Source organism: Gastrolobium bilobum, unplaced genomic scaffold (assembly GCF_033153095.1).
Source record: "Gastrolobium bilobum isolate Gb01-03AN ecotype WA unplaced genomic scaffold, APGP_CSIRO_Gbil_v1 utg7006, whole genome shotgun sequence".
Lineage (NCBI taxonomy): Eukaryota > Viridiplantae > Streptophyta > Magnoliopsida > Fabales > Fabaceae > Gastrolobium > Gastrolobium bilobum.
In genome coordinates this window covers 171292-198405 of record NW_026897872.1, presented here as the reverse complement: position 1 = coordinate 198405, position 27114 = coordinate 171292, and the positions used below count along the sequence as shown (strand labels likewise).

The 27114-nt window shown below is 34.0% G+C and overlaps 4 protein-coding genes across 4 annotated transcripts; 2 read left to right on the top strand and 2 right to left on the bottom strand.

The window, feature by feature from the left end:
* Positions 1 to 1663: 1663 nt before the first annotated feature.
* Positions 1664 to 5361, bottom strand: LOC133310970 (probable 1-deoxy-D-xylulose-5-phosphate synthase, chloroplastic). The gene is made up of 10 exons (XM_061511969.1): positions 5081 to 5361; positions 4725 to 4853; positions 4464 to 4628; positions 4222 to 4372; positions 3777 to 4048; positions 3404 to 3677; positions 2931 to 3238; positions 2516 to 2797; positions 2128 to 2412; positions 1664 to 1991 (listed from the first exon to the last, which is right to left on the bottom strand). The coding sequence occupies exons 1-10, from the start codon at positions 5204 to 5206 to the stop codon at positions 1842 to 1844; spliced, it is 2142 nt and encodes a 713-aa protein (XP_061367953.1). The 5' UTR covers positions 5207 to 5361; the 3' UTR covers positions 1664 to 1841.
* Positions 5362 to 10763: 5402 nt separating this feature from the next.
* On the bottom strand, positions 10764 to 14817 carry LOC133310959 (serine/arginine-rich SC35-like splicing factor SCL28). Its single transcript, XM_061511955.1, has 7 exons — positions 14494 to 14817; positions 14172 to 14249; positions 13770 to 13934; positions 13593 to 13654; positions 13432 to 13471; positions 11499 to 11717; positions 10764 to 11119 (listed from the first exon to the last, which is right to left on the bottom strand). Exons 1-7 carry the CDS (start codon positions 14670 to 14672, stop codon positions 11110 to 11112), a joined length of 753 nt encoding a protein of 250 aa, XP_061367939.1. The 5' UTR covers positions 14673 to 14817; the 3' UTR covers positions 10764 to 11109.
* A 1247-nt stretch (positions 14818 to 16064) lies between these two features.
* On the top strand, positions 16065 to 17296 carry LOC133310978 (uncharacterized). Its single transcript, XM_061511978.1, has 3 exons — positions 16065 to 16114; positions 16577 to 17042; positions 17099 to 17296. The coding sequence occupies exons 1-3, from the start codon at positions 16065 to 16067 to the stop codon at positions 17294 to 17296; spliced, it is 714 nt and encodes a 237-aa protein (XP_061367962.1).
* A 5217-nt stretch (positions 17297 to 22513) lies between these two features.
* LOC133310967 (sugar transporter ERD6-like 16) lies at positions 22514 to 26583 on the top strand. Its single transcript, XM_061511966.1, has 18 exons — positions 22514 to 22720; positions 23682 to 23744; positions 23830 to 23919; positions 24009 to 24068; positions 24160 to 24225; positions 24339 to 24404; positions 24497 to 24572; positions 24662 to 24726; positions 24844 to 24936; positions 25037 to 25117; positions 25200 to 25284; positions 25375 to 25421; positions 25511 to 25573; positions 25673 to 25732; positions 25817 to 25870; positions 26030 to 26089; positions 26260 to 26374; positions 26468 to 26583. Exons 1-18 carry the CDS (start codon positions 22514 to 22516, stop codon positions 26581 to 26583), a joined length of 1467 nt encoding a protein of 488 aa, XP_061367950.1.
* Positions 26584 to 27114: the final 531 nt, after the last annotated feature.

The following is a 27114-nucleotide window of genomic DNA, read 5'->3' as shown; positions in this document are numbered from 1 at the left end:
GAAAATGTGCAGCAACACTTATTTTCATCAGGATCCGGACCCGTATCTTGATGTGTTTTTTTTTTTTTTAGGCCAAGATATGACTCCGTATCCTAGTATTAATAGTTTGCTGCAACTTTTCTCCTCAACAACAACAGCAGAAACAAGAGACCCTGTGTAATAATATATATACTTTATCTGTCTATATATTAGTTGGTAGAGTGGAAATTGGGTTACTATTTATCTGAGTTTTCAATTAACCAAATGCAGAGAACGTTCATGGTGGATGGTCATGTTTTGGTAAATGGTAGGTACAAAGGCTCATTGTCGACGTTTCCTGGTTCTCCATTTAGATTGTAAGAACCCCACCTAATGAAACAACTGAAGCATTTCCCACTACAATTTCATTTAGAATAGTTGAGGTTGACATCTTGATTTGTTTATGGGTAATATTACTCTCATGTAACATGAGAGTAGTTCTCTCATGTTACAGAGAGAATCCAAGTAGGGCCCACTTTTTAAAAGCAAAAAAGAAAAAGAAAAAAGAAGGGGCACGATTTTCGAAGTGAGAGAAAATGAGATAACTACTTCATGTAAAATGAGAGTAGTATTTCCCTTTGTTTATTTATGGATATGTACGTTATGTTTTTTCTTCTGTTTGTCGGCATTGAAAGATTGGGACATGTGTAATGCATCTTATGGCTTGTCCCCTTTATATGCTTAATTTACGTATGCACACTTACAGCCGTGTGCCTCCTACTAAACCTGAAATGGCGCAGTAGATTAGCACCAAACTGAACAATAAGCGCTACCACACATTCATAGTGCGCCTTGGAAAATGTATATAGTTTTAGTTATCAACTACAAAGAAAGAAGAAAATGTAAAGGAATTAGATGGATAAACAGTGACATATTATATAGGTAGAATGGCTGTATAGAAACTTATTCATTGAAGTATTACTTGTAACTCCACACATAATGACTGAAATAAAAATTGGACAAAGGAGAGGTAGTTGCTAATTTTATGATTTGTTTTGGTCCTGTTTGAAATTTGTTAATTGCAACTTATGGGAGCTCTAAAATTTGTAGAATTGTCCTTAAATACTCCACTAAATTCATGTGTACATAATACTGTTTAGCAATGAATTAGACATGCCAATAAAATTGGTGTTTCTAAAATGATCAGGTTAGAGTTATAGAAATAGTCTAATTTCCAGAACAGAAAAAATAAGGGCGAGAGAGAGAGCAAGACAAATATGCTTCAAAGATTGATAGGTCCTTCCTCGTATTATATACATCACCCTCGTTCTTGGAAGGAGAGAGTGAGTTCTTTTCAATTTAAAGATCATAGGTGAAGAAATGTGAAACTTCTGCAATGTCAATAGTTTGAGATTTTGCAGTTTTTTCACTAGATTTTTATGTGCATGTTTAGGCCTAGCTTTGACTCTGGTAGGGAGGGACATTTCTACCGACGAAGACAGATACAAAAAATATCATAGCCGACTTTAAGTGTTTGTGAGGCTCAGAGTAATGTATATATTCACTTTGACTGTTGACCCTCTCACGAACCAACTTCCTTTAGGAAATTAGCAATATTTGCTTTATTCATCTTTGGGATAGCCTTTAGGCGATAGACTTTAAATTTCAGTTTAGATAACAGAAAAAGTCTTTTCTTTTGCACCCATACAAAAATTAAGAATCTCTCTCCTTTACAACTAGTTGGTATTGCTATTTGACAACCTGCGTTTACCACTAACATAATTAACATTCTAACATTACTTATCTGTATTACACAAGGTGAATCATATTGCTTTACTTTGTACATTGCGGGAAGAGAAAAATTGAAACCCCTCGGATTTCTTTTATGACATGACCTCTAATGCCTCTCTTGTTTGTCCAAGTATGTTGAACACTGTTGCTGCTATGTGAGATGGTGTAAGACCAGCCCAAGAAAATTGATCAGCAGGCGAACCATGATCAATATAACGATCAGGAAGAACCATTGGCCTCCACTACACAATGCAAAGCGATGAGTTTTAGTCAACTAGTAAAATGTCCACAAAAACTTTATATACTCACTCCCATGTTAAAGAAATGCAAGTATTGTAGTTCAAACTTCAAATTAAAAATGCTTGTTCGGGTTCTTACCTTCAATTTGCCATCTAGAAGGCCATCAAGGGCCATGAATTGAGCAACATGAGAACCAAATCCTCCAATTGATCCTTCTTCTACTGTGATCAAAACCTCATGTGATTTTGCTAGGCTGCGAATCAGGGAACGATCCAGTGGCTTGCAGAAACGTGCATCGGCGACTGTTAACCGCAAACCATGACATTCCACTAAGGAAGCCGCAGCCAAACAGTTCTGAACAGCTGTTCCATAGCCCAAGAGGGCCACTCTTTCCCCTTCAATCAATATCCTACCTTTGCCAATCTGTTAAAAAATCAGAACCCAAACATCAAGTCAATTTGCAAATGCAAAATTATTCCTGATAATCTCCATGAGGACATGTATGGGGATATAATTCTAACACTACCTCAAGTGGAATGCCTTTATTCCCAGTTGGTAGTTCAACACCAATACCATTTCCCCTTGGATATCGGAAACAACTGGGTCGATCATCAATGGCTGCTGCAGTGGCAACCATGTGGATAAGCTCTGCTTCATCAGAAGGAGCCATCACCACCATGTTAGGGAGGCATGCCATAAAAGTGACATCAAAAGAACCGCAATGCGTGGGACCATCCGCTCCAACTAATCCAGCTCTGTCCATTGCAAATCTTAAAGGCAGCTTCTGTAAATCAACATCATGCACCACCTGTGGAAAGGACATAAGGAACACATAGTCTGAGCACTGATTTCAAAGTTAACGTTATATATACTGTTGATTGTAGAGCAGAATTTTTTTTATAACAATGACAATAATGTGGAGAGAGAAGTTGTTACCCAACCTGGTCATATGCCCTCTGCATGAATGAAGAGTAAATTGCACAGAAAGGCTTAAGACCTTCACAAGCTAGACCTGCAGCAAATGTAACAGCATGCTGTTCTGCTATCCCCACATCAAAGCATCTTGTTGGGAAACGGCGAAGGAAGAGATTCATGCCAGTTCCTCCTCCCATTGCAGCATGGATTGCGACTATGTCTTTGTCAGCTTGGGCTTCTGCAATCAAAGCCTCTGCAAAGCATATTGAGTAAGACTGGGTGGTAGCCTTGGCTTTGAATTGCTTTCCAGTTGTTGGATCAAACTCAGTAACTCCTGCAAAAACAAACCAAGTCAAATATCCGATGGGAATTGTCCAAAGAGACAGCTCCAGATTGAATATCCGGAATAACTCATCTAAGGTTGAATTACCAAAATGTGATATATTTATTTTATGAATTATGTTTATGAAACTGGTGAGATTTGCAATGCTTCCTTTACCATGGTACTTGTCTGCTGCTTCTTCTGCATATGGGTATCCACGGCCTTTTTCAGTGACAACATGGATCAGTACAGGACCGGTTGTTTTAGTACTTTTAACTTCTTTTAGAATGGCAACAAGATCATCTATGTTATGACCATCAACAGGACCAATATAGTAGAGTCCAAGCTCTTCAAAAAGTGTTGATCCAGAACCACTGATCATGCCACGAGCATACTCATCAACTTTTGCAGCCAATTCATGCATAGGGCCTCCAATTCGTTTAGTTACTCCCTAAAAGAAATCTCATTTTGTCAAGAATCAGTTTCAATAATACTTTGTGGGCTACAAAAGTACTCCCTCATTGATAAACTGATGAACTGTATTACTCACCTTGGCAACCTCTCTCAATTCTCTAAGAGGCCTGTTTGATTGTAATCTACTGAGTGCACTACTCAAAGCTCCTACAGGTGGTATGGGTCCATCAAGAGTAGCAGTTGGTAGAGAGACTTGTTTGTTGTCATTTAGAATAACAATCATGTCAGAATCAAGATATCCAGCATTGTTCATGGCTTCATAAGCTTGCCCTGCCGTCATGGCACCATCACCAATAACAGCAACCACGTTATTCTTTCTTCCCTTCAGATCTCTCCCAACAGCCATTCCTGTTGGTTCAATAAAATATCAAAATTTAAAGCCAATTTTACTACTGGAAGGAATAATTCATACCATTTTCCAATTTTACTACTCACGTAATACTTTATTTAACCAATTCTTTATCAAAACTATGGCCTGAAAATTTCTGTCTTGAAACTCAGACAGCATAGAGAAGAATTACCAAGTCCTGCCGAAATTGTTGTTGAGCTGTGACCAGTGCCAAAACAATCATATTCACTCTCAGAGCGTCTTGTATACCCGGATAATCCATTGGTCTGCCTCATGGTATGCATCTTATCCCTTCTACCAGTGAGTATCTTATGTGGGTAAGACTGCAAATTCATACACGATTGTCTAATTGAGAACAAGTATATATCATCCCCAAGAAAAGTAACTAAAGAACCAAAGAAGCTGATAACCAACCTGGTGACCAACATCCCACAGTATCTTGTCCTGAGGGGCATTGAAGACATAGTGAAGGGCAACAGCGAGTTCTACGACACCAAGGTTTGAGCCCAGATGACCCCCAGTTCTAGAAACACTAAAAATAACATCAGAACGCAGTTCATCCGCTAGTTGTTTGAGCTCCTGCATCAATATTTAGGATATAAGAATCAAGTTTTCACATAACCATGATATTTTTTTCTTGTTACAAAATAAGCTACATGTTTTCAGATATTGTACCTTGGAAGAGAGATTTTTCATATGAATTGGATAGTTTATTGTATCCAGTAGTGGAGTTGGCGGCCTCTGGTAATAATACTCCCCCCTCTCTGAAAATGATGCATAAACCCCACCTGATTTTTTCTTCACCTATATACATTAAGAACACAAAGACACCCATTTATTTCATTTCAGCAACTCCCATCTCAATTTTGAGACTTAACTAAACAAAATTTAACAAAAAGAAAGAAAGAAAGAAATTGAAAAACTAAAGAAGACAAAGCTAGAATGACTGAAAGCCAACTACATAAGGAAAAATGTAGTGAAAAAGAATAAGTATGAGATTTGCCAGAGTTTAGTTAAAAGCATATGCTAACCTGGTTGAGCCTGTGTTGTGATTGGCCAAGCAGATCCAGACCCCATTGAAAATGAGAACCCGGAGGAACTGATCTTCGAAAATCAGGTGTTACGTGGTTCACAATGGCAGGATATGACAATGCCATGACAGAACAAAAGAAGCAGAAATTGAAGAAAACAGAATTCAGAGGTGGAAAGGAGAGATACCCAGAATTCTACAAAGTCCCTTTTATAGAACAGAAACAAGTGAAGTGAGCGAGAAGGTGGAAGGGCCAGTAACTGGACACTAGCAGATTGTGAGTGATGATGGTGATGGATGGAGTTGAATATGTTATAAAATCATTATTTTACATATTATAGTAGGGAGGGAGTGAAGACGTGTGTGGTTGTGAAAGAGAGAGAGAGAGAGCTGAGGAAGTGAAATGAAGGAATTTCAATAAGCACAATTTATATGACATTGTACGTTGAACTGTTTCCAACAAGCATCATTACTATGACATTGTACCTGTGAACTGTTCATGGGAAAGAAGGTGGTCAGTCATCGGTTCTGTCATTGGGCCACGTAGCTGGAAATCATAAACGGATAGATTCATGGATAAATAAATAGAAAAACTTTTACACAATTTATTTGACATTTTTATAATATACTTTTTATTATTAAATAAATTTCATCTGAGTATCATTAAATATTTATGTGATAAAATTTATTTAATAATAAATAATTTATTATTAAATAAATTTTAGTATATTTGCAACATTTCTGATTTCTCTAAACAAATATGCTGCTCCACTAGAGGATCATTTATCTTCTTTTCAGTCATCCGTGAATGGGAATGGGAATGGGATTGATTGGAAGGAAAATGCGGTGTCGGCTAAACATGCGCAGTGTCTTTTCATGCTTGTTTTCCGAACTCTTTTGTAAGATCTGACTCATCAACTCATGTTTTTGTCAGCTACTCATAAATTTTTATTAGTTATTAATTTTATGACAAACATTTACTAATTCACCAATAAAAAAAGGGTTTTTTAATTGTTACGTGCTAAGAAAAGTGTTATATTATTGAGATTCGTTTTATGTGTTTTAGTTTTTTTTTTTTACTTCAAAAAATGCGGGTCTCACAAAATATTATGTGTATAGATATTTTACCGTGTCATATTAAAGGACAAACGAAAACCCCATAAAACAAATACTTAAAAACATGAATGCTTTGACATAATCCTAAAAAATCTAGATAAAAAAAAACTACATCGGACAAAATATATTATACCAAAAAACCAAGATTAATTATTTATATATATAAAAATAGTGTTACTGATATAACTAAACTAAGAGTAATAATAGTTTAATATCATGTTCAAAAATAAGATTGATTGGATAATAATATAAATATAAAATATAACTTGAAAATAATATTATTGCATGTGCTTTTTTATCAAATTCCATAGGCTTTACAAATTTTTATTTTCAAAAAATGTGTCAGATCAGTCCATGCATATCCACGAGTCACTAAAACATAGACGAGTAGACTTGCGAAGTTAACGTGGTTTGGAAAAAAAATAAATTAAATGAGACTGAAATGAGAGAAAAAAAAAAGGTTGAAGAGAAAGAAAAGAAAAAAGAAAAAAAAACTTTAATATATTTGTCAATTTTTTATTGGAAAGACTACGATGATCCTAAAACATATTAAAAAATTTCCGAGTAGACACGTTCAAAGAAACGACTAAAGTGGCTCATGCGAATTTTCTAATTCAAGTCATATGTCCATCGTCTATACTTGATCATTAATATAATATGGGTTATACAAGTATTATGTTAGAGGAATCCTGGTAATTTTCCTGCAGACAAAAAATGATAGAAGAAAAGAAAAAAGAAAAATTATGGACCCCATGTTTTCATTGTTTGTGCAGGACAGTAATTTTTTTTTTCTATTGCATGATATTTATATTACCCATATAATATTATCTCAAGTGAAGAAAAACAAAATGAAGCATAATTTTTAAAAGATATATACAAAATATATATGGGAAAAATGTGTGTCATTTTAAAGGATGTAAAGTTGTGTCATTTTAAGAGAGAGAAAGAGATAGATAAAAGAAGAGAGAGAGTTGACAAAAAAAAATAAAGGTATGAGTCTCACCTCTTTGTGAGAGTGAAAGGATATAAGTTGTGTCATTTAAAAGGATAAACACTTTTTTCAGTATATATATATAGAGATAGGGTATATATATGAATAAGAAGAGATTTTTTTACTCTAATAAAATTTTATCAAAACACTATTTATTAATCCTCCAAATATAAAAAATAACATAGTTTTGAGGTGATAAGGTAATGAATATAAGTTAAGTTAATAATCAAGATTAAAAAAAAGTACACTAATACGAAATAATCTTATTCCAAAATATATACCGTTGGATTATGACAATCGAAGTTGAATAACACTTCTTATCTCTAAAAAAAAAAAAACAAAAAAACACTGTCTACGTAACATTATCCTTTAAATTTGTTGAATTACATTGACCCATAAAAAAGAAGAAAATTTCGGCAACCTGATTTGGTTTTTCAGTTGTCGCAAGTATTCACATCAAAAGTGTTTAATAGGAGTCAAAGTCTGTAGATATTCTTAATTAATTAGTAATTCGGTCCAGTGAGGCCACAAGCAAGCCGGGCTATCCTACTTTAATGTTGACTTCGAGTAAGCATTGCTCCTATAATCCGATTTTACCGTAGGTCCTGTAAAGTTGAACCTACCCACCTAATTAATTAAAGGAAAATATTATTTTCCTTTTACATAAGATTATTTCTCTTTTACTTTCTCACTTCGATTTCCGCACTTCATCTTTTTTTTTCTTTTTATAATAATGAGATCCATCCATTTTATCTCTACAACATAAAATACCTATCTTATATTGAAGGAGAATAATAAAACCCTTAATTAAATTAAACCTATCAACAAGTTTTTATTTGGCTTTTAATATAATCTAAGAATAACTACACCAAGCCACTAAAATTGGTCTAAAGTTGACCCTACCCAGCTAATTAATTAAATTAAACCTATCAAAATGTTTTTATTTGGCTTTTAATATAATTTAAGAATAACTACACTAAGCCACTAAAATTGGTCTAAAGTTGACCCTACCCACCTAATTAATTAAATTAAACCTATCAAAAAAAATTTAATTTGCTTTTAATACAATCTAAGAATAACTACACTAAGTCATTAAAATTGATCTTGTTCAATAATTTCCATAATTGTATAAAAAGGAAAGAATAACTGCACTAACTTTTCATAACTTGTTACTCTAACACGTTTATTGTTTAGTAAATTATCCATATTTCTATTAAAAAAAAATTATCCATATTTCTTCCTTTATGTACAAACTATAAAAAAACTTCTTTTAAGATGACAAAATGATAAATATAGATATAAATTTTTCAAACAATTTAAAGTAAATGTAAGTATCCTTATAATTTTTATTTTTATTTTGGTACAAAGTATCCTTATAATTTAATTAAGTTGCGACCAATCAATCGAAGTGAACTAAACTATTAGCTCGAGCCAACCGGCCTAAAAGTGTATCACAATTTTATATTTGCAGTTTTCTCTTCAAACAATAATTTATCAACAACGATTTATGAGAGAGAGTGCCAATCGTAGGCTAAAACTAAAAGTGTAGAAAATTACAGATTCAGATATCACTTTAGTAAAGTTGCAACTCTCTTAACAATCTTCCAATTTAATAAGACACAAGAAAACACATATAGATGACATATAAAAAATGACACAGCAGCAAGCAATTGAAAGAGAGATTATTTTGTTTTATACATCTAACAAATATAAATAAATAACTTTTTTTTAACCCTTGATGTCCACTCCATCCACCACCAAACGAATGGTTGTGGAGAGTAGCTTAAGTTGTGTTGTGGTAATTGGCTAACAGCACGGGGGTTGCGACAGGAAACGGCAACCATAGTGCCCCATTTTGTGTACCTTTAAAACAAGGAAAGTATATATTGATCTAAAGAGAAATTAATATGTAACTAAAAATATTACACAACTCCAATAAAAATGGAACAATATGACTATGCAATCATATAAGCCATTACATTAGAAAGAATATTAGCAAATTAAATATAAAAGTTTAAAAAACTATTCAATATTCTCACAATCCTATCTAATCTTCTAATAGCACCAATTGTTTGGCCTTTTAAAATAAATAAATTTTATCTCTTGTTTATTTTAAAAGTATTTTCTAAAAAAATTAAAGCTATTTAAAATTTTTTAATTTTTTTTTTTAAATATTTAATTTTTTAAAATTACTTGGATTTTAATTTCTGTTTTTTTTAGAAGATAAATTTTTTAGCTTACAAAAAAAAGTAAGTTTTTGAAAAATAAAATTATAATTTTTTTTTTAAAACAGACATCCAAATGAACTTATAGTAAAAAATATTTTTTTTTCTTTAACAAAATATCTTTTAACAAAATAACTTTTGGAGGAAAAACAAACATCCATACGACCCCTAACACTCGTGTACGAAGTCTACCCAATAGTAGATATAAAAACATAATAAATCGATATGAATATCATATGCTGTCCCACAATAAACGTTGATGCTGATAATTCTTAGTTCCCTTTTCCATAATCCGAACTCAAAGAAATAATAGGATCCTATGGAAAATATAGTCAGAAATCAACAATAAAGTCATCATAAACTTCTCTATACTTCTTATGGTATTCTGCTCAATCATGGCTGAAAAGGAATTAAAAGACGCAAAGCAGTAAATATCTAAATAATTAGATTAGGAGATGCTATGTTATTTAATAATATCAACCATTTAACAGCAAATTATTATTATTTTTAAAATAAAAAGAAAACAGTAACCGTATTTTTTTGGTAAATACAGTCAGGTCTTTTGAATATAATCCATACACTCTGATTGACAGGACATCTCCACCGCTTCAGCGCACAATATCAAGGTCCGTGACTCCTTACCAAGAGAGGGGGAAAAAAATGAAAAAAATTCAACACGCGTATCATGTTTGATGACAAAATCTCAGTTCACATCACACCAGAACTACTGTCTCAACATTTTCAGGTTCACATCACACCAGAACTACTGTCTCAACATTTGCCTCACTTTCCTCTCCCCATACTAGGTCTCTGGAGCTCCTTCTAACATAAAAAAGGCGTTCGAACATATTTTAGATTTCAAGTAACAATAACCTATGATACACTTCAATTCAAAATACCTGATATGTTACGACACTTTCAGACGCTCTCCGACACTTCCGACCATTCCAACATACGTTACAGAAACTCAAAAAAGAATTTAAAAATTGTGTTGCATTGTTTTTCTAATTCCAACTATTAAATTCGTTAGATTATTATTATCATTCTATTGCGTTTAATATAAATATAGAAAATATCTTATGTTTATTTGCAAAATTGATGAATATTATAAATTTAACTTCTAGAATAGTAAATATAATATACACTACATAAATTAAAAATATTATGTAATATTAAAACGTGTCCTCCATGTCTAAATCTAACATTTTTTAGAATTAACATATTGAAGTATCATGTCATATCCCGTGTCGGTACAACATAGATAATACCATATATTTAAAAAAAAATAAAAACGAAATACTGCACAGAACATTCGAAAATATCAAAAAATTGACTGTATCCCACCAATCAGCGAACAGATGAAACGGAGAGCATCAAGACAATAAGTCAATAACGATCTGGCAAGTTATGCTTGGTAGTCTTTTTTGACGATTAACATCATGGAACAACCATACTAACTAGATAATTCACAAAATACCAAGTTTTAAACTAAGTTTATTAACAACTAGAGTATTCGGGAAACTAATGAAACAGGCTACTGCAGAGTCCTGCAAAACAACAACAAAAATTAACATCACGGATTCTGCTAAGCTACATTCGTGATTTCGTCTCTCTTCCAAAATGTCCAAGTTCAGCAACAGTATTTGGCCACAGTAAAGATCAAATTGACCACCATTAAATCACATGCCTGATAGCAAATCAACGGGGACTGCACAAAGAGAAAGAATTAATCAACCACTATCTATTTCAATTTCAATTCTAGGCTTAAAATGCAAATCCCTCACATTGTACAATCGATCAAAAAAATTAGTGTTTGGTTAAATAAAATAATAGGAATTTGAACTTAAAGGCATTAGATAAAAGTGGTTAACCTACAACATGACTGACAGAAGACAGTAATTACTAACAATTGAGTTAAAGATTAGTAATTCGCCTCAAGGAAAAAGAAATGACATTTGTTTATGCTAATGTCTTAAACTAGATACTTGAAAGCTCCGCTAAAGTGTTAAAGATCATATTTGAATTGACAAAATTTGGTAGGATAAGAATTGCAATTCAATCAATAAAAACACACTGAAAATTCATACCTGTATGACCGTGAACTAGACCTTGAAAGGCTGCGATCATTACCCCTGGGACTTTCTGATCTGCTGCTAGGTGTCCGATCCTTTTTGTCATTAGGACTCCGACCATTCTCCCTGGGACGTGGGGACCCCCTGTAGTCCTTCCCACCACTAGGAGAGAGAGACCTAGAATAAGATCTTGATCGCTCAGGAGAATAATAATCATCCCTACCCCTGCCATTCCTATATAACATATCAACGAGAGACCTTAGTAATACAATAAAGTTAATAAATATAGCTAAATCATCACAATTACATACCCTACACATATTGAAAAAATAAAAATAAAAATAGTAGAGTATCAACAGTAAGCATCTCATAAATCAATGGAGATCTAAATAAATGCAGCTACAACAAACTACAGAGATAATTAAGCACACAATCACTCAACCAAAATTAACTCTTTGTTCCATATCGGAGAACTAATACTTACTTCCTCCTCAAAATCTAATTAGCCAAAATATGACCTTTACCTGTACCTTTCCATAGTTTCTGGACAAATACATGACACTTGGATCCAAACACTGACAGTTATGAATCATGTACTGCAAGATCAGCATCTGGTAACTTCATAGCTCTCTTTGTCCCAACTTTTTAAAATCACAACTATCTTTCTTGCACAATGTCATCATATCTTTACCCGTATAAACTTTGGCTTCCATTCTTTCTGGATGATTTTCTTTGACCAACTATAAGCTTTATATTCTTTCTAAACTGGATAGTATATGCAAAACAAGATATTAAACTAAATAAAATCTTCCTTACAGAAAACTTATATAAGGGAATCAAAAGAAGTGCTTAATTGAACCATTCTTCTTGCTACAAACCAAATGCCACAAAGTAGTTCAAGTCCATCAACGGGCAGAATAAGGCAAGTTTGATATGGATATTTCTTATGGAGTCTTTGATAGAAACGTAAGCCTCTTTACTCGTTAATCTTTATTAATCCATCTTTAAAGTCTTCCAATTCACTTTATTATCTGCATAAAGAAGACCATAAGCAGATATCATTCAATTCATTTAAACACATTAAAGGAGTGTTGTCTAGGTCAAAGGATTGGAAGACACTCTAATCGAAGAAGTAAACCTTCGAATTAACTCTTGCCCAGCAAGGAAATAGTACAATTATTAACATCAATACTCATTATATAAACCAACTTGCCACTTTGAATGTCTACCAGTATAAACACATTATCAAAACAAACACAAATAAATGAATACATGTTAGTAAACCCTAATTACCAATTCAGCAAGTGTTCTAATAAGAGAAATTTTCCAAAAGCAGTCGGCCTCATGAAATACCCAGACTAAAAGACATTAGTTTCTTGAAGTTGTGTAAGATAAACAACTTTAGCTTTGCTTAAAATTAAGGTACAGTGCACTGACATTATTTACAATAAATAAGGTCTCCAGTTCCAAAAAAAAAAAAGTTTCTTGTCAGCAAGGATATCATATAGTTCCAACAGAAAAATGAATTCAAGAAATTATTCAGGCCAAAAATAGCTAGCAAGCTCCTGTTGGTGGTTCCTAATTTACGCCAATAAGAAAACAGAGGAAGCACATTTCCTTTCACCACCTGTAGCTCTGCTGGGCAACTTTAATCATAATGATTTCCATTGAAGCATCTCATTAATACATCATTCAAATGGGATGATTAGAAACTTGTATTGCAACTAAAATGAAAACACTCACTGCTTAGAAAATGAAATTCTTTTGCAAAAACCAATTGTAAATAATGTTTCAACACCTAAACTATGAAATATAGCCCCATCACCACTATTGTGAAAATGAGGCATTAGTTCAAACATACTACCCAAAAATTATAATAATGCTCAATACAAAATGTAGGAACTTGTACAATGAAAATTAAACTATCACTACTGTGTAAGACTCAAACCTTGAATCATCCCTAGCTGGTGATGGAGACTGAGAGTAGGCTGCAAAAACAACAGTTATGATAACATAAAACAATGGCTTCTCATAGAAATCTTCAAAAAAAACTGGATGTTTTGGCAATTAGAAACTGATTTTGAAGCAGAGGTGAATAGTTAAACTGACAATCATATCGTCGTCTTGGGGATCTTGTATGAGTCCTCCTTCTACCACCTCCATGCCGATCACTGATAGTATAAAAACAAAACAAGAGTCAAATGAATATGAAAAAAATACAGTACAGAAGAAAATCCATAATTGCAAAATAGAAAAACAATCAGAAAATCAAAACTGTAATCAGACCTTCCACGAGAAGTAAAACGCATCTCTTGAGGAGTTTTCCTATTTTCCTCAGCAAACACAATTCTTATTTCACGTCCACCAATGATAGTGTGATTAAGATGATGCTTTGCCTCAGCTGCATCTTCACCATATCGATATTTCACAAATCCAAAGCCCCGAGGCTCACTACAAAAGCAATTCAACAAGTTTCAATTTCGTGAAAGCAAAATGCTCACTGTTTAAGAAAGCAATGTGTTATGAACTTATTTGTGAGCAATAGGCCTTTACTACTTCTATAGACATAATTTCATACCAACTTATTATGGACTTCAAAATAAAATTGTTCAAATAAGATAACAGTAGAGCAGAAGCAGATTCTATTGATAATGATAATACTTAAAAAAAAAAGTAGGGCAGACATACCCAGTGTAGTAATTTTTAGGAAGATAAACATCTTTCACAGGACCATAGCGCTCGAATGGGATCCTAAGATCTTCAGGCCTGCATAATATAAATTGAAAAAATCAGGCCAGTTTCCTTAATTCCTTCGCGTTCGCAATTCCTTCAACATCAGTATCTTTCAATCAATTAAATGGAATTAACAACACGAAACACTCAACCAAAAAAAATGACAGGGTTCCGGCATAAAAGAAAAGCATGTAGAAAGTGAGAAAGCCAACATCCCCACCGATAAAGGAAGAGCGAAGAAGAAAAAGCAAGAGATTAGGGTGTAAGAAGAATAGACCTAGCATCAAGGGGGAGATTACGAACAAGCAAGCCAGAAGGAAGAGGGGAGCGCCGGTCTCTGTAGGACCTGCTATCACCGTGGCGATCATCAACGTAGCGCTTGCGTCCGCGCGGCGGAGGGCTTCTGCTACGCCGCCTAGGGCTGTAGCTTCTGCTCCGGCTTCTATACCTTCCCATTCCAGCACAACTCACTTCGTCTGTATCAACAATCAAGAAAACAGAGAGAAAGACAGAAACCCTAGCTATACAAGAGTTCGAGCGAAAACGTGAAAAACCCTAACCCCAACAACAAAAGGGAGCAATTGCTCTCGTCTAAGGAGAGAGAGTCAGGGAGAAAAACGACTAACAGAGTATGAGAAGGATATTTATATAAATAGAGAATCACGTCTATTCTTTTAAAAGAAATAAATTTATATCTTTTTAAATTCTAATCGTTGATTTCTGTCCATCAACGGTTATAATTTATTGGATTAAAATTATTAATTAATTAATAATAAATTTGACCATTAAGTTTGGCCCAATAGATTATAATCGTTGATGGACGGAAATCAACGGTTAAGATATAAACTTATATCTTTTAAAAGAATAGATGTTTTTCTCATAAATATATATGAGATAAGATCCTTTGACACTAGTGTCAAATTTCAAATTTGACACCTCATCTGAGAGCCGTTAGATCAAAAAAGATCAACGATTCTGATTTGCAAGCATGTGACACCATTGATCTTTTTTCATCTAACGGCTATCAGATTAGGTGTCAAAGGATCCTACCTCAATATATATATATATATATATATATATATATATATATATATATAGAGACAGCATCCTTTGACACCGGTGTAAAAAAAAATGTTTGACACCTCATCTTAGAGCCGTTAGATTAAAAAAAATCAACGATTCTGATTTGTAAGCATGTGACACCATTATTTTTTTTAATCTAACGGCTCTTAGATGTGGTGTCAAACTTTTCCTTTGACACCGGTGTCAAAGGATCCTGCCTCATATATATATATATATATATATATATATATATATATATATATATATATATAGGTGTTTTCGTCAATTCGGCCCGGTCCGGTTTATTCTGACTAGCTCGTTACCGGTAAGGCGGTAACACTAAATTCGGACCGGTCCAATAAACCTTTGCAATATTAGCCCAATCCAATAAAATTATGAATTTTTAATTTTTTGAAAGTCAAAATTGTGAAATTTTGTGGATACGATTTACAAATACGATACTAATTTTTTTTTTGGAGACAATACGATACTAACTTCAACTTCGAATAATTATTTTTAAATAATAATTGTTATGATTGTGTTTGATAGTTAAGAGGTTTGAATTGATTGTAAGCTGATTGCTTGACAGGTTTTATATGGTATCAGATTTTGATGAAGGCAAACGTGGTTGTAGAAGAAAATTAGAACCCCGTTAACAACCGCAGGCATAGAAACTAGAAAGCCTGAACTTCGATCCTTTACATAGACTAAGGATTTCAATTGTGACGGTGATTGATGTTGTATCTTTTGTTGCTTCTGGTGAAACACAAGTGAGTGGTGGAAAAGATGTTTCCAATTCACCATCATATTGCAAGAAGAGTGCTTATTCATCTGTGGTGAGTGACCCTGCCTTGTTTATTAATTTTCTCTCAAATATTTATTTTTGTGTGAGAAATCATGGTTGATATCTATGAAGCACCGACACTTCAAAAATTCTGACCTGTCGTGTCCGACACTTTCTGACACTCACCGACGCTTCGACACTTCCCGATACTCCAATACTCGTTGCAAAGACTCAAAAAATATTCAAATGTTACGTTGCGTTGCATTTTGAGTTCCAACTATTAGATTCATTATATTACGATTACGATTTTACTGAGTTTAATATAAATATTTGAGATATTTATGTTGGCTTTTTTACCCCTTTACCCCATATTAAATAAAAAATAACCATTTTGTCCCTGTACCAAAACTATACACTAATATGTCCCAATTTAATCGATTACATAACAATTTAATCGATTATTTCACGAAAAAAAAACTTAATCGATTAGACGATGCAGTTTTGGAAAATGCAGTTCTTGTTCTTTTGTGGCTCTCTTCTTCGGAAACCGCATCCGCGCAAGAGAACGCAATTGGGTGTTTGTCCAATTTGTATCGGAGGAAGAAAGTTTGAAGCTTTTGGTCGTTAGGGAAGTTGGGGTCGAGTGTTTGAAGAATTTCTGGGACTCGGGTGGGAGTCTCGAGGTTGCGGTTGAGTTTCTGAGGAACTTGGCTTCGAATTCGAAGGTTGCTGAGGTTCTTGTTTCTTATGGGTTTGTGCCCCGCGTTGTGGGGGTGTTGAATTGTGGGGTGATGGCATTGAGAATTTCTGCGGCTAGCGTTGTTTATGCTTTGGGGTTCAGCAGCACAAAGGCGAGGAAAGAGCTGGGTGAATGTGGGTGTATTACCCCTTTGGTTAACATGTTGGATGGTAAAGGTGTGGAAGAAAAAGAATCAGCAGCGAAAGCCTTGTCAATGTTGATGCTGCATGAAGGGTTTTTCGTAAGGATGAAAGGGGCATAGTGAGTGTTGTTCAGCTTTCTAATCCTTTGTTGCAGAATTTAGATAAAAGATACCTTGTTTCGTTGCTGGCCTCACTCGTTCATTCCAAGAATTGTAGGAAGCAAATGGTTGTTGTAGGTGCTTGTTTATATGTGCAGAAACTTGTTGACATGGATGTTAAGGGATCCAAGAAACTCTTGGAAAGCCTTGGTCGTGGTAAGATTTGGGTTGTTTTTGCAAGACCCTGGAAATGAAATGAAAAATATAGAGAAAAGTGAGGAACAAAGTGCTATAGCACTTGGATGAAAAAATAAGAAAGGGAGCAAGTGTTTTTTTCCATCACTGCATCGTCTAATTGATTAGTTAATCGATTATTATTTTTTCCGCCAAATAATCGATTAAATAACTATGTAATCGATTAAATTAGGGCATATTAGTGTATAGTTTCGGTACAGGGACAAAATGGTTATTTTTTATTTAATAAAGGGTAATAAGGTCAAAAAGTCTATTTATGTTTCTTTATAAAATTAATGGATATTATAAGTTTAACTTTATTTTTTTGTTAAATTATTGAAAACTAAATATAATATACATTACATAAATTAAAAATATTATACAATATCAAAATGTGTCCTAACGTGTCGAAATATAACATTTTTTAGAATTAACGTGTCGTCGTGTCATGTCATGTCGTATCCCGTATCAATGTCAGTGCAACATAGGTTCATATGAAGTTCACTTACAGTGCCAAAGAGGTCTTAATTATTATCTCTTTCAAGCTGTAGAACAACTTGAATACATTGTGGGTTGTTCCCCGTGGGAAGTACTGGGAAGCAAATTGGCCTATTTTCGTGGCTGCATTGTTTTCAAATGTTGTCAAGGAAATGAATCACGTGCTTATAATAAAAGAAGAGTAAATATTCGGTCCTTAGCAAATTTTAAGATCACCGCTTTAGTTCCTAGCAAATAAAAAAGTTATTCGTAGTTTTTAAGAAATTTAAAATAGACTTCCATTTTAATCCTTTTGAGAGACTAATGTAAGTCTTTTTTGGAATTTGTAAAGAATTACGATTTCAACTAAATGAGTCCATTTTGAATTTATTAAAACTACAAATAACTTTTTTATTTATTAAGGATTAAAACGGAAACCGTGAAATTTGCTGAGGACAAAAAAAAAAAAAATTACTAAAAGAAAAAGTGTGTGAGAAAATGGGAAAGTATAGGGTGCCCTTCGTCCAACTCCAAGTGAACCACACACCGTATCACATTATTGTCCTATGACTACGACTGATTACGGATATGAATCATAGGATCTACTTCACAATCCATGTTTGGAGCAACGTCTCAATCTTTTGCTGTCCCTTGTTTTGGTTTCTTCCTCTTTGGTCACTTTGGGTCCCGAATATTAACATCACAGCTAGCTAATAATGTCCATTATCAAATAAGGTGCTGACTGTGTGCTTCGGTTTTTTTTATCATTTTCTAGTTAAAATTGAGGCCTATGACCTGTATTAACAGAATGACAATATTCTTCTGGTTTTTTTATTATTATTTAAAAAATTAAACACATAACCTATTACATAACTACTCACACTCATCACCACTTATTCTTCTGTTTTATATATATGAACATTAGCTACTCTCATAAAGGATAAGATTTCGGGCTTTTTCACCCTTTTGCCCCTTATTAATTAATTAATAACCATTTTGCCCCTGATTCGAAACTATTTATCAATCTGCCCCTCTTTAGTCGACTACCTTGCATTTTTAATCGACTAAATGGCCAAAACAGATAAAAAATGGCTGCCGGGAGATTTAGTCGACTAAATCTCCCTATTTAGTCAACTAAATCTTCATATTTGACAAAAAAAAAATAAGTCAGTATGATTTTAATCGATTAAGTAGGGAGATTTAGTCGATTAAATCTCTCAACAACCGTTTAGTCGATTAAAAATGTAAGGTAGTCGATTAAAGAGGGGCAGATTGGTAGATAGTTTCGAATCAGGGGCAAAATGATTATTAATTAATTAATAAGGGGCAAAATGGTGAAAAAGCTTAAGATTTCGCTATTCGGTTCGTAAATATTTTTTATTTGATTTGATTTTAGGAGAATAAACCTTCTTATGTAAGTTATTCACGTGATAATATTACGTAAAAATAGAGATAAATATAAAAATCATATACGGGTAAAGTCCTATATTTTTTTTGATAGGCAAAGTCGTATTTAATTTGTAAGATTTTCACATTGTTGAGATATATAGTCCCACATTGGTTGTATGTGCAACTAATGTGGAGTTTATAAGGCCTTGGACACTCTCACTTTTAGAGCTAGCTTTTGGGATGATGTATCTCAAGGTTCTTTACAATTCGCGTGGCATTTAAACTCTCACTCATTGAGTTAGCTTTTGGGATGGTATATCCCAACATTCTTTACATTTTTTACACACGTGATACAAATTTATATGTAAGGATCTCTTCTCTAATTCTAACAATTTCTTTTTTTAATTTTCTTCCTTTTATATATAACTAACTTAACATCCTTTGCATGGAAAAATATATATAAAAAAATGGATTCAACTTACCCTTATAATTATTGTATGCATAACCTAATGGAAATCTAAGAGTGAGGTTCTACATTGGTTAGAAATAAACTAAATAATAATTATATAAATAGAATGGCCTATAAACCTAATTCCTTAAATTTTGAGTTGAAATATGGGGTTGAGTCTATTTTGTTGTAGTGGACTCTAAAGCACTGACTCGCGTTTTTTTTTAATTGTGCGTGTCCGACACGTGGTTAATATTTTGGGACACGTGGTCAACTCTCCGACACATTTTTTCGACACACAGTCAACTTTTTCGGACACGTGATCAACGTTCCGACACGCTCCAACACGTTTTTTTTAGTCTTAATTTTATTTTATTAATTAAAAATAAAAAATCATTTATAAATCAATTTTTTCTATTATGAAATTTGACATGAAAAGTTAACAAGGTACGATTTTTTTATTTATTTATGTTATGAAATTTGAATATTTGACTAGTTATATAATTTATTATGGACTATTATATGTATTAAATATAAATTATATTATATATATTAAAAAAATTATTTAATATCAAATGTGTCCTAAAATGTCGAAATATGTCATTTTTTAGAATTAACGTGTCGACGTGTTGTGTCATGTGTCCCGTGTCAGTGTACGTGCATCATAGGTGGTGGATTATTATTTAGCTCATTTATGTGTCAAAGGTAATTGAGAGTACTTTGGCACCCGAGGCCGCATAACTCTAGTAACAGAGCCAATAATTAATTATGAGTAAATATCTTTTTTGGTCCTCAGCAAATTTTACGATGCTTGCTTTAGTTCCTAGCAAATAAAAAGGCTATTCGTGGTCCCTAAAAAATACAAAATGGACCCATTTAGTTGAAATCATGATCCCTAATAAATTCAAAAAAGACCCACATTAATCCCTCAAAAGGACTAAAATGGATCCACTTTGAATTTCTTAGGGACCACAAATAGCCTTTTTATTTACTAAGGACTAAAGCGGGCATCGTAAAATTTATTGAGGACCAAAAATGATATTTACTCATTAATTATCTTTGTAAGGTATTTGGTTATAAACGAGTTGAGTACTAGGCCTAGGGTACTCAAATAGGCTTCCATTGAGGGGAAGCATACTAATGAGGACTTCACGCATGGAGAAAAATATTGTGATGTTCAAATGTGATGAAATCTCATATTAGTTAATATCTGGCTAAGTGAAAGGACCTATAAATCCAATATCTTAATATTTTTGGTTGAGACATGATGTTGGTTTCATATATTATGGTTGGTATAATTTAGCCCATTTGTGATGGTTCCCCCTAGGACCATCTAACACTTTATATTTTTTTTTTCCTTTCTATGACCTATATCTAAGAGGGTACTCTTCGTGCAATGGAATTATGACAGCTCATAAGACTTTACCCTTGTATACATATAGGGATAGTGAAGCTAACATAACTCTAGTCAATAGTGTGTATGTGGACTAACCCATCATAGAGTCCATTCAGACATCAATGCTTAAATTATACCGCTCAATTAGGCTTAGTACCAATGGATGTCAATCCACCTCTTTCATTATTATTATTATTTTTCATTTTTTTTGTAAATGTCCTCTTTCATTTGTTAATTTATGTAAAAAAAAAAAAAAAAAAAACACAATGATTCACATACCGCTATAATCAAACTTTAATTCGGTAGATTTTATCCGAATCTTCTTATATCTAATAAATTGCTATGAAGATAACAATATTTTCTTAACGTTCAGACCTTTTTAAAGTCTTAAATGGTGGATGTTAACCCAAATCTACCAAAATCCATGGGTATTGGGGTATAGCAGTATGGGATTAGATTTGTGGCAAAACGAATAAATTTATTGGAGTAATGGTTGAAGTTTTTGATTTGATTGAGATATCTTAGTAATTGTGACAACATTTTGCTAATTTCTAAAGGGTCAATGTAATATACTAGCACATTATATATATATACAGGGTCCGTCGCTTCTCATGTGACTGCTAATGAGAAAAGTTGCAGCAAATTTTTAACACTAGAATACACGTGCAGATCCTATAAAAAAAAAACTAGGATTCAGACGCGTATCCTGATAAAAGTAAGTGTTGCTGCACTTTTTCCCTCCTGCAATCACATAAGAAGTACTTTCCCAATATATATATTACAGTTTTCTGGAATTCACCTAAATGGTGTACAAATCGTGAATTTAGTGTTATGCAAAAATTCTTTCCCAAAATCATTAACACCAAGGGTATTCCAATGCCATTTCCAACTTCGCATAACATTGCCATTCAATTCAATTTTTAATCTCTCATTTAGCTAAAAAGATGCCATCGAGCTATAATTTAGTACCACTTGATTCACAATCAAAACTCATACTTAGAGAAATTGCAACGGCGCGTGCTTCCATGCATTTCCCCAATCATTGAGCCAAAGACAATGGATACCATAATACCCCGTACCCAACAGCTAGCTGCCTACAATAAACATTCGATTCAGATTTAATTGCAGCCGACACATCCGAGTAAGGGCCACGTAAGATCAGATGAATAAAAAAAGTGCAATCATGGACTCAGCTCAGGATTCACATGCAAGTTGTTAACCAAAAACCAAAAACTTCGAGCTTCTAATCCATTTCCTCTTAGAAAGGTCTGAAGAGTCCTGATGTAATCACAATGTCAGTGACAGCTCCATTCCCACATGCCATGGCATTACAAAGATAATCAAACAGTGGAATTATCTTCTAGCCACAATGCTGTTGTGTTACATTTAGTATAAATACCATCCAACACCCATCATGTTTTTGCATGTCTTCTGTTGGTATAACATCATTGCTCTTAACTTCTGGGGGGGGTTATTTCATTATTCTTGTGTTACTCTTTTTTCGAAGTCATATTGCTATTGAAGAAAATGGCAATTGAGCAGCACAAGGAAGTTGAGAGTGGAGGAGCCAATGGGCTTCAGGATTTGCAAGAGCCCTTCATTCAACAAAGGAAGGATGCTCCTGCTGCCTCTAAAGATGTTGAATCTAACAAAAGGGTGGAAAATGGATCCATCGGAATGGTTCTGCTTAGCACATTTGTTGCTGTTTGTGGTTCTTTTTCATTTGGAACTTGTGTAAGTATCTTTAAGCTTTCTCAAAATCATAACTGGCAAAGCTTCCCCCGCCCCCCTTTTTTTTCCTTTCAAATTATGGTGTGCACAACAACCTTCTCTTATCAGTTCTTTTTTAATTTCTGGGAATAGAAATAGATAGGAAACTAGTTTGGTAAAATCGGTTTATTTTTTTATTCAAGATGAATCGATTTAATTTTTGTATTGGGAAACAGAGAAAATAATTTTTTTTATTTTTTGTTCTCGGACACAAAATAAGAAACATATTTCTCTCTCAATAGCTCTCCACCACTACCATTCTGACACGACCACAACCACCATCGTCACCGTTGTCGTCACCACCACCACCGCGATGCCACCGCCACTATTTCCACCACCTTCACCCATCGACACACCACGACCACCACGCCACCACGACCACCACGCCACCACCATCATCGTGCGCCACTGCCATCACCACCACCGCCATGTCATTACAATCACCATTGCCACCACTGCTACCGCCGCCACTGTTACCACTATTGTCGCAGTCACTGCCGTCACCACCGCCGCCGCCACCAACTACTACCACCATCGCCATCACTACCACCTCTGCTGCCACCATTTCCATCACGACACCACCACCACACTATATGAAAAGGAAAGTGATAATTCGAAAAAAATTTATGCTTAATAAGAATTATATTTTATTATGTTATTTGTTATGTTATCAAAAACAATTATCATTCTCGGAATAAAAATAGAATATGTTGTTAATCACATTTTTTTTTTCAGATTCTGTTCTAAGGCACGAAAATAGAAAAGAATTGTTGTATCAACCTATCATGGAACAAAATAATTGCCATGCACACCCTAAATATCTGGTTCTTTTGTGTTTGTTTTCTGGGTTAGGAACCAAACCAAAAATACCCCAAAAAAACAAAAAAAAAGTATGCATTTTTAGCTGGAGTTATTATTTTTGCAGGTGGGCTATTCAGCACCCACTCAAGCAGCTATTAGGACAGATCTTAATCTAACTCTTGCTGAGGTTAGTATTCTAAACTCCCCTCCTCATTGACATTTACACCATATTGTCTGAAAGGCAACTAATAACATGTTGGGGGAAATGGCAGTTTTCAATGTTTGGTTCCTTAGTAACCATTGGTGCAATGCTTGGGGCTATAACAAGTGGCCATATTACGGATTTCATTGGCCGGAAAGGGGTATGTGAAATCTAAATTCCCAATAAATATATGCTCTCTATAGGGGCCTTTAAATATTACTAATAAGCCTGAATTTTGATGAGAAACAGGCAATGAGAATGTCAACAGGATTTTGCATAACAGGATGGTTAGCTGTCTTCTTCTCAAAAGTATGCATCTTCTTCACAATACAAAATCATTGCGAGAAAATTGTTGCAAAATGGAAAAGAGGTTTCACCTGTGTTATTCTATCTATTGCAGGATCCTTACTCACTTGACTTAGGAAGATTTTTCACAGGATATGGAATTGGAGTTATCTCATTCGTGGTAACTAGCTATAACTGTATAAACATAAAAAGAAAAAATTGTTCATTTTTATTCAGAAAGTTTAAGAGCAGACCGTATGTTGCTTCTTGATGAAAGCATGCTAAATGGAACAGGTCCCTGTATACATAGCTGAAATAGCACCCAAAAATCTTCGAGGTGGACTTGCAACAACAAATCAGGTGGGGAAATATTAAGAATCACTAATTTGTTTCTTAGATTAAAAGTTATGTATCATTGAGAAGAATTTTGGCCTTGACTTATTGTTTTGCAGCTTATGATTGTTATTGGAGCATCAGCCTCATTCTTAATAGGAAGTGTCCTAAATTGGAGAGAACTAGCTCTAGCAGGTAAGTAACATTAGCTTTGAATTGTTGCTTAAGGCGTAGCCAATTATTGAGGAAAAGGTCTTACTGTTGGCTTGGCTTGAACTTTGAAGGGCTTGTGCCTTGCATTTCTTTGCTGATTGGTTTGAGCTTTATCCCAGAGTCTCCCAGATGGCTGGTAAACATTAAGCTAAAATCTAAATCCCATATTGTCATCTGTTTTCTTCTTCTAGATAAGCATGAGAAGAAGATAGCAATGCAAATTAACAACTAAAAAGTGATTTTTATTTTTCAGGCAAAGGTTGGCCTCGAAAAAGAATTTCATGTAGCTTTAAGGAGACTTCGAGGAAAAGATGTTGATGTTTCTCAAGAAGCTGATGAAATTCTTGTACTTTCCAAAATCCCTTAATTGATTGAACATCTTTAAAATATTTTCTGATCAGTTTGACATGCCTGATAAGCTGAGCTGACTTACATTTTGCAAATAGGATTATATTGAAACTCTTCAAAGCCTTCCTAAAACTAAGCTTCTGGATTTGTTCCAAAGCAAACATGTGCGCTCTGTAGTTGTAAGTAACATACATTTCTATCACAAATTCAATCAGTGTGTGTAACTACTCAGAAGTTTCTAACTGTTTGTAATGATTTCAGATTGGGGTTGGGTTAATGGTTTGTCAACAATCTGTTGGAATTAATGGTATTGGATTTTATACAGCCGAGACTTTTGTGGCAGCTGGTAAGTGAGAAAAATTACATGCTGATTTTGAAAATTCAAAATAGCTCTCTTTCTTCTGTCATATTTATTCCCCTACAACTTGGCCTGCAGGACTTTCTTCAGGAAAAATTGGTACCATAGCCTATGCTTGTATGCAGGTAGTTCATAGTTGATTTCTCAAAAATGAATCATACATGACATAACTGTAGTTTTCTGTTTGAACTTCATCTGTTCAAATGAATGACAGGTTCCATTCACTGTATTGGGAGCTATTTTGATGGATAAGTCCGGAAGAAGACCACTTATAATGGTAAATCTGTTTTCAAGCATTTAAGTTTTTTATAATACCATCTTCAAATAAGGGGAATAAGAACTTTGATGCCTAATAGAAGTGCCTGAATCCATGTAGGCTTCAGCAAGTGGAACATTTGTAGGCTGCTTTATTACTGGAATTGCTTTTTTTCTCAAGGCAAGTTTTTAATAATCACATTTTCAACATAGATTGTGTGTGCATCTCGATTTTAAAATTCTGCTTTACGATTCCATTGATCAGGATCAGAGCTTATTGCTGGGGTGGGTACCAATATTAGCAGTTGCTGGCGTGCTGGTGAGTCTTCTTCTGAAGATGTTGATTTTCATTTTTTTGTCCTCCTTATTTCTTAAGGTTTAGGGGTTGCTGAAAAGTAAGTTAACTACGTAATCTTTAAACTCAAAGTCCAGTTTGACCTGAAATTCTATCATCTTTTTTGGCACTGCTTGTAATCAGATCTACATAGCAGCATTTTCAATTGGAATGGGACCAGTTCCTTGGGTAATAATGTCTGAGGTAAGTATCATGTGACAAACACACTTAAATGGTTTTGGCTCTTGTAGCCTATCTTTTATGAATGATTATTTTCTTTTCCTGATCTTTAGCTTCTGGAAAGTAGAAGTAGATTTGATTGTTCTTGGTAATCAAATCTTAAAAAAGTTCTAATACTAGTTTTCATATTGCAGATCTTTCCTATACATGTGAAAGGAACCGCTGGAAGCTTGGTGGTTTTGGTGAACTGGTTAGGAGCTTGGGTAGTTTCATATACTTTCAACTTTCTAATGAGCTGGAGTTCTCCTGGTAAACACAGTAAACAAACATAGTTGGTTATCATTCTTATTTATCTCCATGTGACATTGATCGGTGACATATATTTCAAATCTGTTTGGACAGGTACCTTATTTTTGTATGCTGGATGTTCCCTTTTAACTATTATTTTTGTAGCAAAGTTAGTCCCAGAAACCAAAGGAAAAACTCTCGAAGAAATTCAGGCATGCATCAATTCATAGAGGGAAAAGGGCTAAACAAAGCTTAGATGGATAAATTTCGGACTTGTCTCCATGTGTTGTTTCCAAATCTTCAGTATCTTTTTTCTATTTGGTGGTGTTGGAGCTCAAGCCAAAAATCACAGCAGAGGGATATTGTGCAATTACTATTATTTATTAAATTCTTTTAGATCCATTTGAAATAATGGATAGGATCTGCATTGCCAAGTAATGCATAAAATAACATAATATGAGCATATGACTACATGATGTAGTAGATGATATGTATCCATTATTATATTGTTAGCTTATTGGTAAAAATAATTTCGCATTATTCAAACATGTATCTGTGTAAAGAAACTAGCCTAGGCCCTGGCCACTACCTTAATCATGATTCACAACCTATTTATCAACTGCAGGTTGGTTTTTTACCTTGAACTTTCCTTTAATATAATCAAACAAACGTATCTCATTTAGATATATTCACTCGTGCATCTTACTAGCTAGGGTGGTGCTGTTTTTGAGGAGAAGAACTTTCCTCCCACTTATTTTTTC